This window comes from Nannospalax galili, unplaced genomic scaffold, assembly GCF_000622305.1.
Source record: "Nannospalax galili isolate Female #2095 unplaced genomic scaffold, S.galili_v1.0 scaffold72, whole genome shotgun sequence".
In the NCBI taxonomy this organism is placed as follows: Eukaryota; Metazoa; Chordata; class Mammalia; order Rodentia; family Spalacidae; genus Nannospalax; species Nannospalax galili.
This window is the reverse complement of record NW_008336933.1, coordinates 5,804,682-5,816,211: the sequence shown is the minus strand read 5'-3', so window position 1 is coordinate 5,816,211 and position 11,530 is coordinate 5,804,682. Positions and strand designations below refer to the sequence as shown.

General features: G+C 39.2%; 1 protein-coding gene across 3 annotated transcripts in view; it reads right to left on the bottom strand.

Moving 5' to 3' along the window:
* The window catches only part of Slc35b3 (solute carrier family 35 member B3), a 31,677-nt gene extending 20,475 nt beyond the window's left edge, over positions 1-11,202 (bottom strand). Inside the window, exons 1-3 of one of the 3 annotated variants that reach the window (XM_008831632.3) lie at positions 11,102-11,202; positions 5,571-5,864; positions 2,487-2,608 (exon numbers count right to left, since the gene is read on the bottom strand). In XM_008831632.3, coding sequence (XP_008829854.1) covers positions 2,487-2,608; positions 5,571-5,864; positions 11,102-11,164 — 479 coding nt within the window. In that variant the 5' untranslated portion in view covers positions 11,165-11,202. Of the gene's footprint in view, positions 1-2,486; positions 2,609-5,570; positions 5,865-9,416; positions 9,494-10,480; positions 10,625-11,101 lie in introns of those variants that run through there. The other 2 variants (XM_029562844.1, XM_008831633.3) reach the window with 2 other exon arrangements.
* Between the last annotated feature and the right edge of the window lie 328 nt (positions 11,203-11,530).

The following is an 11,530-nucleotide window of genomic DNA, read 5'->3' as shown; positions in this document are numbered from 1 at the left end:
TCTGTATGAAACTCTGTATTTTAATAATGAAATGGAGATCTCTTTTAAAGGCTAAAACTTCATTTAATTTTATGTCTTACAGGCTTTATACTGAGTACAATATTGTATAACTGTAATAATTCAACTGTAAACCTAAAAATTTACAGCCAATTTTGAAAGAGATGCATCTTAGCTTGGAAAATTGTTATTGAATATGTCAGTGCTGTTGTAATGAAATGCTTCTTCTAAGTATGTGGTTATTAAGTAAATAATTAAAAAGAAAAAAAAAGATACACTATACCAAGGAGGATGAAAAGCACTCTCAATCACAAGAACACAGGAAAGAATGAATTTCCTGAGAGGAACAGATAAAGAAAAGAGAGCTCAAAAGGGATTCATCGTGTCTGGCAGAGTAAACCAGAAAGCTCCTAACAGGAGGGGAAAACAAAGAATGAACAATGCAACCAAGAGAATTACAGGAATTAGTAAACAACTCTCAATAACAAGTAACCTTAAATGTAGAAGACCTCAACTCACCACCAAAGACATGCAGGATGGCTGACTGGATGAAAAAACTAAATCTAACTGTTGTTTCTCTCTATGAGGCCATCCATAGACTGTGAGTCAAAGGATGGAAGTCAATCTATGAAGTCAATGGAGTCAAAGCAAGCTGACACAGTTATTTTGATATCTGATAACATCAAACAAAATTAATAAATGAGATAAAGAAAGCCAATGTATATTAATAAAGGAAACAATTTAATAGGCTTCATAACAATTGTAAATAAATATGCACCAAACAATGTGGCTCTTGATTTCCTAAAACAAACACTAATAGGTAAAAAGTCAGGTGCTGGTACAATAACAGTGGGGGGTTTTAATACGCAAGTATCAACTTTAGATAGGTCTTCCAAATTAAAAATCTATAAGGAAAGTTTAGAGTAAAACTATACCATTGATCAAATGGCTTTAGCACTTCAAGATAAAGGCATAGGCAATGACTTATGAAAAGTATTCCAGTAGTATAAGAAATACTCTCAAGAAGAGACAAATGGGATTACATAAAGTTAAAAAGCCAGGCAAAGCAAACAATCACCAGAGTAGAGAGACAGCCTAAGAAAGAAAGAAAAAAATGTCTGTGATAATAATTATACTCCAGATAGGGTATTAATATTAAGAGTGTATTAAAAACTCCAAAATAAACAACAAATGGAATATCATATAGTCAATAAATTAATGAATTGAATACATAATTCTCAAAAGAAAATGCAAATAGCCAGTAAATACTTGAAAAACTTCAACATCCTTGGCCATTAGTGAAATGAAAGTTAAATCAACTTTGAGATTCTATCTCTACCCAGTCAGAATGGTTATCATGCAGAAAACACATGACAATAAATGCTGGAGAGGATGAGGGGACTAAGGAATATGGGTTTATAGACTGTTAGTGGGAATATAAACTGGTGCTGCCACTATGGAAATCCGGGGTTTTCTCAAAAAGAACAAAATATAACTACCACATAGCCAGCTATATCACTCTTTGGTATATACCCCCAAACAATATATCACAGAAATACTACCCATCCATGTTTATTGCTTCACTATTCACAATAGCTAGGGAATGGAATGAGCCTAGATGTTTATCAACTGATGAATGGACAAGAAAACATGGTATGCATACATGATGGAATTGTATTCATTACTCAAGAAAAATGGGATCATGCCACGGACGGAACTGGAATTCACTATGTTAAGTGAAATGGGGGAATCAGAGAGACAATGCCTCATGTTCTCTCTCACATGTGATACATAATTTAAATTTATGCAAATATGTATATATTGGGGGAGGGGTCACGAAATTAGTAAGGGTACCATGAGAAGGGATGAGATCGTAGGTGGGGAGGGGAGCAAACAGAGAGGTAATAGAGTATATGTAGCATGAGAGCCTAAGGAAGGACTAGAGGGGAGAGGCGGACAAGAGTGGGCAGCTGAAGACAGGGGTGCAGGGGAAGGAAGGGATGAATTAGAACACAGTATGATGACATCTGTATAAAACAGCTATGATGAAATCTATTACTTTCATATAACTAAAAAATAAAGACAATAGAAACTTCAACTACTGGACATTTCCCAACAATGTTAGATGGTTGATATAACACTAACTTCACATCTCCAAAGCTACTACAAAACTCGGTGCATTTAAGTCTTATCACTCAGCAAATGTGTTTGGTTGAAGTTTATGAGCATTTTGTTTTGAAGGATACATACTTTACCATGAATTGAGTCCAGGCTTTCTTTGATTTCATTAAATTACATTTAACAGAGATGCTACTTTTTTCAATGAAGAAACAGGCTTATTATTTTTAATATATAGTTTATACTGATAAAAATTCATGATTAGCTGTCCCATTGGGAAATGTAAAATCCATGCATATTCAGCATGCTAAACTTTTTTTTTTTTAAGATTCAACCAACAAGTGAAGTTAACTAACAAGTGAACCACATACCTTCTCCTTTTGTCCTGAGTAAGCTGAAGTTCTATTAGGCCAAATATGGAGTAAAATGCAAACTGCACTAAAGTAAGGTACCAGCCATAAGGCTTAAAACCTTCCACTGAAAATATCAGTTCCTGTTAAAAGATACGTGAACACTGTTAAGTTCAAGGGGTAAACCGACTTTCTCGGTCCTGTTATAAGCACAACATTTTAGAAGAAACTAAATTATATTCCCAACCAAAGGAAAAAAAAGAACAAAAACAACAACAAACTCAAATCGCAAGGAAAGGTCACTTAGGCATAGCAATCAACAGAGAAGTAACTCAAAGCACCATCTTATGCTTTATCCTTAAAAAAAAAAAAAAAAAAAAGAGCAAAATGAAAAATTGCCCTGAATAACAAAATAGGCAAAATACTTTTTTATTTTCAAGAACTGACACAAAAAGTTTATTTCACTGAGTGCCAGGCATCTATGCCCGGCCTTCCTACAGGAATATAGTTCATGCTTTACCATTTTAAGTGCCATAGACTGTGTCTTTGAAAAACCACTCTGACAGAGTATATTCGCATATTATATTATATTATATTATATTATATTATATTATATTATATTAGCATGTATATATATTCTAGGTATGGCTCATGTAGCCCAGGCTAGTCTGAAACTCACCACATAGCCCAGGATGACAGTGAATGCTGGATCTTCCTATCTCTATGTCTGGAGTGCTATGATTATAAGCATGTGTCACCACATTCACTTTATGTTCTGTTGAGAACTGAACCCTGGGCTTAGTGCATGTTAGGCCAACACTATACCAAATAAGCTACATCTTCAGGTCCTAAATACATTATATTATATTATGAAGTAACATGTAACAAGCCATTTTAAGAAGTAGTCTATAAATGTTACCTGTTTAAAAATTTTTTAGAATAGTTTCAAAATTTTATTTATGTGCATGTGTGCAGTGTCTATGGTGAACAGAAGAAGGCACTGGATTCCCCAGAGCTGGAGTTATAGGTAGTTGTGAGTCATCCAATGTAGGTGTTGGGTACTGAACTCAGGTCCTCCATAAGAACAGTAAGTGCTCTTAACTACTGAGCTATCTCAGTTTAATTTTAATTGAATAAACTGAACTTCCTACCTTGGGTGAGTGTGTAGGGATGGATAAACCACTTCCCAGACATTTTCCTTAACTATTTTAATATATAATTATATGTAAGATTTAGTAACAATGTCAGTTTTCACAGTCAGAGGGGCAAAGCTACAAACATAATTTGCAGAATTTATGCAACTTAAAACTTTGCATATTCTAGTTATAAATGAAAATCTCTGATAATTATTCAAGTAGGAAAAAATGTAGCAATGAAATTTGTAGGCTACATTCCTATTTTGCTTTACCATAACTATTCATGGTCCCCAAGTTTTTGTGATGTGTATTCTGAAGGAAAAAAAAAGGTTCTCAACAAGAAATCCTAATCCCTATTTCTAACTGCTATTTAAAATGTTGTCTTTATGGGGCTGGAGAGGTGGCTCAGGGGTTATGAATACTGGCTGCTCTTGCAGAGGACCCAGCTTCTGTTCCCAGCACCCACACAGTGGCTAACAACCATCTGTAACTCCAGATCCAGGGGACCCAACACCCTCTTATGACCTTGATGGGCATTGCATGACATAGGTGTACTTACATACATGTAGGCACTACACTCATATACATAAAATTTAAAATATAATAATAAAATATTAAAAATATGTTGCTTTCAATTTTAGATATCTTCTGCAGGAAGCCAGGTTATAAATAATACTCTACACTACTTTTACATTAACTTTCTTCATGTCATTCTTGTGAACTAGCTAAAAAATAAAGTTGCAATTTTACTTACATTTACCTCTATAATTTATCTCTGTGAGATAAACAGAAAGTAAGATTTTTAAGATCACCCAAATTTAGGACTAATGAATACCAGAACTATGACCAGTTTCCTTTTCTTGAATTACAAAAGTTCCCTGAGTGAAGTATTTGAATTTAAAAAGCTAAGATACTAATGGTTAAAAATTGTCAATAGTTAAATGTGCATTAACAACACTGGGTCCCATTCGAACGCACATGTTCATACTGGCCTGAATCCTCTCTCATCCAGCCAACTATCTCAAACTACAAGGCAAATATGGGACAAACTATTGCAATGTTAGATGTACTGTGCAAATAACAATCACAGAAAAATAAGATCATGGTAAAAATAAATAAGAGAAAACCAACAAAGTAAGAACACAACAGGCCTCAAAGGAGAAAGCAAAATAATCCAAATTATATGACAGGAAAGCTAGTTAACAAAATGAAATATCCTAATGGGGAGACTGGGGGGAAAGCAGAAATCGTGTCATATTTTCTCAGCCTTTTTATTCTGTAAAAGTGACCTTTTATGCTAAGCGTGGTGGCATGTGCCAATAATCCTAAGAAATGGGAGGATGAGGCAGGATTGTGAACGTGAGGGTGGTCTGGGCTACAGAGCAAGACCCTTTCTCAAAAAGTAAGAAAATGAAAATAACACTTTATCAATGAACAACACTAACAACACTAGTCAAGAGTAAACTGTGCTATCATCCAGTTTTACTGAAACTAAAACAGATGTTCCCAGATATCAAGCAACACTTGAATCATGATTGCAATCAATTACCTTTTTTTTTTTTTGAGACAGGGTTTTCCTGTATCCCCAGCTGGCCTGGAATTCATTACGTAGACCAGGATGGCTTCGAACTCATAGAGATCTGCCTGCTTCTGCCTCCTGAGTGCTGGGACTAAAGGCTTACACCACCACACCTGGTGCAATTACCTATGTTTTGTTAAGTATTTAAAAATTTACATTCATAACTTTATATCAAGATAGTATCTCTTTCCAAATTAAAATACTTAACTTGGAAACTCCGACTTTTACTTTCAGTAGCCCTTTTAACAAACCCTTTCCTATTGCTCTACAAAAATTTCAAGTTTATGAATCAATTAGTATCTTGTAAATAAAAATATCATGATTAGACACAAAGAGCAAAAACAGATATAGACATCAACTGGTAAAGTAATGTTACAAACTATGTTTTACCTGTACGTATCCGTATATTAGGTAAAATACAAAAACTCCAGCAACGCATATGAAAAACTGAGTAAGTTTGTTAAACTTGCTGAGGTTCATGCCAAGCACCACAATGTCATCAATGGACTTGATGTGCGGCGACATTGTTTGGGTTTTGGATGGGACAGAGATAGAGATGTATTTCCTGGAGCTGTTGAACTTGAGATCCATCGTTCTGACCCTGCCACATTCAAGGCTTGCTGAGTTCTCTGTGCTGCTTTTCTCTTTCAGGTTAAGTCTTTCTTCTGCTTGCTTGGCCACGTCCTAGAGAAGGAAAGAAGCAATTATGGAAATACTTTAGTTTGTAAAGTAGCAGGCTTCAAATCATAATCCAGAGTATAGTGTAAACTATATAGATGTGGTCACTGGACATTAGTGTTATTTCTCACACTCCAGCTCCCAAAGCACTGAACACACTAACCAACACTGGGTAAGCATCATATTTATCTACCTGGTCCCAAAAGCCAGTCTAGTATTAAGTTCATCAAACATGGCACCATGTTTTTATATCTAGTAAATATATAATTTTAATAAAATAAAATGCAAAATAGTTTCAAATTAAAGTTAGTCTTCTTCTGGGGCTGGAGATTTGGCTCATTGGTTAAGAGCACTGGCTGCTCTTGTAGAGGACCTGGGTTCAAATCCCAGCACCCACATGGTGGCTAACAACCATCTGTAACTCATTTCAGGGGATCCAACACCCTCTTCTGGCCTCCATGGGCACTGCATGATAGGCAGGCAGTACACTTACACACATAACATTAAAAAATATTTTTTTTAAAAGTTAATCTTCTAGAAGAATAAAGACTAAAGACTAAAGATACTCTTAAATACTGACAACTATAAAATCCATTTGGAAGTGATTTTAAAATAAAGTAAAATGGGTGTGAGTTCTTTAGATTTATCAGGGAGTACAGAAAGGAAAGAAGGTTTTAGTAACAGCATTTCTTAGGTTAAAAACAACAACAGAGCCAGATGTGGTGGCGTACCGCCTTTAATCCCAGCACTCAGGAGGCAGAGGCAGGCAGATCTCTGAGTTTGAGGCCAGCCTGGTCTACATAGTGAGTTCCAGGATAGCTGGGGCTACAGTGAGACCCTGTCTCAAAAAGACAAAAAACAAACAAACAAACAAACAAAACAAAACACAAAAAAACCCCAACCAACCAACCAAACAAAAAACAACAACAATAACAACAACAAAACCCCAAAATCATTCTTAGGACAGTGTCCTATGTCGCTCAGGCTGGCTAGGAACTTCCTCTTCCTCTGGCTCTGGAGTACCAGGGTGATAAGCATGAGCCACTATGCCAGCCTAAGAAAACTTTTTTTTCACCTTCCATAAGTGAAATTATCATAATATTCTTTGGAATGTAAAAGGCAGAAAATGTGCCATTTTTTTTTTCTGTCAGTGTGTGTGACAAAAAAATCATGAGAGCACCATCAATAATGTCAGTCTCCCATTAGATTTATGTAAACCGAAACTAATAAATTCCTTTTAAAAATGAAGAACTATGAGACACTGGAACTCACTTATGAGGAAAAGATTATTTTCCTAGAAACTGTTATAATTCCAGTGAGAAGGGAAATTTAGACTCTGGGGGCAGAAGATCAAGCTTGACAGTGGACTTCACATCCCCTGAAAGACCTGTCAAGTGACACTATGAATGATAAGAAAACCTCTTCATGATCGTTTCTGGTTTGCTGATTTGCAGACACTAAGGAGACCTCAGTCACTTAAACAGGGGTCAAGGTCCTGACTACACTCATTACTAGCAGGACTTAGGCACTGACACATTTGCTCTGAGACATGTGCCAGATTTCCAAAGAGAACACACAAGTTCTTGTATGAAGTTTGTCCTCCTTCCTGCACTCGTGTTTCTTACTCTGTTCTCCCTTGCCATCCAACGCCTCAATCATTCCCACTCAGGGTAGAGTTTTATGCCATCTTGTAGGAGATGTTGAAATGGGACTTCCACGATAAACCATGCTTTGGACTGGGCTCCCCACCCCCAATGCTGATAGTTCATTCAGGTGAAACCTTTGAACATTGAAGAAGTAATATTCATTACTATTTTTTGTGTTAGACACAGCTACAGAGCACCATTTAAATAAATGTGACCACACACACAGGTTCTAAGCTTCTCTTCTCTAGTGCATTTCAATAAAAGGCCTAAACCCTTTCAGTCCCATTTCTGAGTACAACCTGGAACTCTAACAGCCCTGGGCTCATGGTATCCTTTCTGACTCAGGACTTACTCTTTGGGTCAGATTCAAGTTCAAGTTCAGCTTTCACACCCCCTTCTTTGTGACACCCTCACAAATCCCTGTAGTTAGATGATAAGGGCAAGATTCAAATCTTATCAGTATCTTTAGCTTGGTATCTGGCATATACTTTGTACCCCAAACTCAGAGAACCAAATAAGCTGGTCTATCTGCTGGACTCCCTCAGACCTCAGCCTATAATCACCCTTGCTTAGATATATTAAAAAACAAAAACAAACAAAAAAACTGTGTAGCGCTGGCAAAATTTATCAGCAAAACTGAAAATCTTACAGAAAATTAAAATTGGGAGAATAGTGCAGATGCTTTTGTAAGTGACACATACCCATGCACACATACAGAATCAATGTTACACAATCTCCCGCTTTTACTAGCATGGAAGTATTTCTCCAGGAAGTACCTTTTTCTCAACAGTCCTCTCTTCTGAGATGGCAAGCACACTGTACTGACTCAACTACAGCTAACAGTACAACAAACTGTTACAACATGATGCCTCCCTGTGCTTTGGAGTTCAGAGATCTGAGCTTTGATACTCACTACCCAAGAAATTTGGGCAAATTACTCCCTAAGCTTCAGATGCTGTACTTCTAAAGCAGAAGGTAAAATGAGCTATTTGTAGGATTTTTTGAGGGAACTCTAGGAAATAAAGGTAAAGGAACACAGCATATAGTGTGACTGCCCATGGATGTCAGATGTCACTACTTGGCTTCTCAGAACTCTTGCTGACACCGATTCATTCCTCTGACATGCAATGGAAATAGGGACATGGACTTCCCACGCAGCCTTCTCCATATGATGGTACAGCACATTACAAGACCACAAGACTGTCGATGAAGGACTGTCTTGTGTACTAGTAAACACCATGTGACCAATATTTCTCTGCTTCCTTCCTTGACTTTAACACTCCTGACATACCTCCTTGCAGCCTTATGAGCACGTACAGGGTAAAACTTCTCCAGCCCTACCTTTTCTAAACACACTCTACTGATATCTCTTCTGAATGTCCCACAAAGCATTTGTGATGACCATGGAAACAGATTTGCTGCCAGTGCTTACTTGATGCCTCAGTACCACAAAACCTGCCCTTTAAAGCTGTATTTGGAGTGCAGTCTTATTTTATCAATGTGCACATCACTTGTTAGCATGACCAATGAAGGCCTCTGATACTCTCACACTTGATCCCTAATGTTGGCAATCTCTCTTTTGTTTCAAATATTAATGACTGATACTGCCATCTAAAGAAACTGAATGCAAAGCCCTTGTAGTGCAGGAAAAAAAACAATCGAGTATGGCCAGGTATGGTTGCTCATGTCTTAAATCCCAGCACTTGGAAGGCTGAGGCAGGAAGACTACTGTGAGTTTGAGGTCATTCTGAGACACATAGCCCGTGTCTTTAACACAACATCAACAACAATACCACCACCACCACCAACAACAACAAATAAACCCAAACCAGCAGAGTGCTGGTGAGATGCTCAGTTGGTAAAGGCACCCACTGCCACACATAACAATCCCAGTTAGATCCCCAGGACTCACATGATAGGAGAGACTCCACTCCTGCAAGAACTCCTCTGACCTCCACTTGTGTGTGGTGCCACAGGCATACATACCCCGCCACAAAACGTAAGATGTAATAAAAAAAATTTTTAAATCCTACCAAAGAAAAACGCAAGCATGGAACTAAAAGTTTTCAAATCAAATAACTGACATTTTTGTTTTACTTTTAGAAGCTTGAGATAACCCTTGAAACTAAAATAGAAAGAAATCACAAACGTGGATTCCAGCCCGAGGACTCTTAAACTCAACACAGGCATTTATTTAACTTTAGCTCCTTGAAGGAATAAAAAAACAGCTGAAATGGAATTAAAAAGTGTTTCCAGCAGTTACTGTACATTAAAAATTTATAAACACTGACAAGGTTGACTTATAATGACCTGCTGAAATAAAAATTATTTTCAGCTTATTTCCTTTTTTAATGACTTAATTATATTTTCATTCATTTTGTGTGTGTTTATGGGTTTGCGCAAGTATGCCACAGCAGACACAGAGGTCAGAGGACAACTTGTGGGAACTTAGTTCTCTCCTTCCACCAAGTGGGTCCTAGAGATTGTTAGGGGATCAGGCTTGGCCTTGAGAGCCTTTATTGGCCGACACATCTTGCAACCCTCAGCTTATTTGTTAATCTAATCTTTTCAAACCTGAAAGATAAAAGATTTCCATTACATAAATGTGGAATGTGAGGAAAATCTATCATGTGAGTAGCCTGAAATAAAACTGCCACACTCAGGTGACAAGGGTCTTGCCTCCATGCCTTGCTTGCATTCTTGATAAATCATGGAATGTGGAGTATGATTATAAAGCAGGAAAACAAGATTCTGATTTCTTCTATACACCACCACACGAACTGAGAAACTGGTAAGTTTTTAACCTCTTTTATCCCAAAGGAGAAGGCTGAATTTGGGATTTAATCTCTATATTAAGGACAAGCAACGATATCTAAACCATTTTCAAATGCTGACAATGTCTTTTTTCCAAGTCTCAAACTACTTCCATTCCCTTAAAGTAAAAACGTTTTAACTAGAATTCTGGAGTCTGATAACCTGCTGCAGAAGAAGCGCTGAGATGCCCAACATCTTTGTTTTTTAAAAACCGGAAACTCTTGCTAGTATACCAAGTCAATCCACCTTCTACACGGTGATGGGGTGGAGGGGAGGACGAGGAAGGGAATTCAGCCACGAGAACAGGAAGAACACGCGTAACTTTCAGCGGCATACACTTAATAACCCGGGAAGAACAATCCGTTTCACTGCCGGGCAAAAGGCAGCCCCCGGAGTGAAGCACACGGATCCGGAAGTGGTTCTCTCAACTACAACTGCAGGCTGGAAGAACCCTGGAGACTGACAGTTCTCCGAAGCACAGAAGGCAGGCTAGAGGAGCCCGGCGGAGGTGTCATCCCAGAAGGGTCCACAGATGGGGGCCCCAGGGCGCTGCAGCCAGTCTCAGGGGACCAAGCGGCCAGGAGGAAGGATGCTCCTTCCTAGAAACCGCGCCAGCCGGTGGCCATCCTCCCAAACGGAGGTCCCCGCTCCGGCCCCAGGGGAAGAGGCGGACAACCTTCCCGGAAACAGGGGGTCTGGGTTTCCGACACCTCGCCCACCCCCCAGCCGGCCAGTCACCGGGAGACCCCGGCCAGTCGGCCCCAGCTTCCCCACCCCAGTCACCTCCTCCTCCGCCTCCACTCTCCCGGAGCGGGCTGCCGCTACCTCCCCGGAAGGTCTCCGCATCCCCGGCGCCGGCGCGCCACTTCCGCCTATGTGTCTTAGCACGCGTGCGCACTGCGTGGCTCCGCCTTCTCGCCCCGCTCCGGCCGGCCACTGGCCGCTACCTCTTGAGCATGCTCCGTGTGGCGCAAGGTGGACGGCGCTGAGATTGGTCCAGAGACTCGCAGCATCCTCGACCGAGGGCAGTTCATGTCTGTGGTTCTGGGATGAGGCCCGAGACTGTGACCGCGTCCAGAATGTTAGGGCTGGATCTAGACATCCTTGGGTTTTCGACCCCCAGCTCGCTTGATCTAAAGAAATGAGACTTGTTTGATCCAGCTCTCCCTGATTCATACCCTCTCTTCTCCCCAGGCATGTCGCTACAGTGAG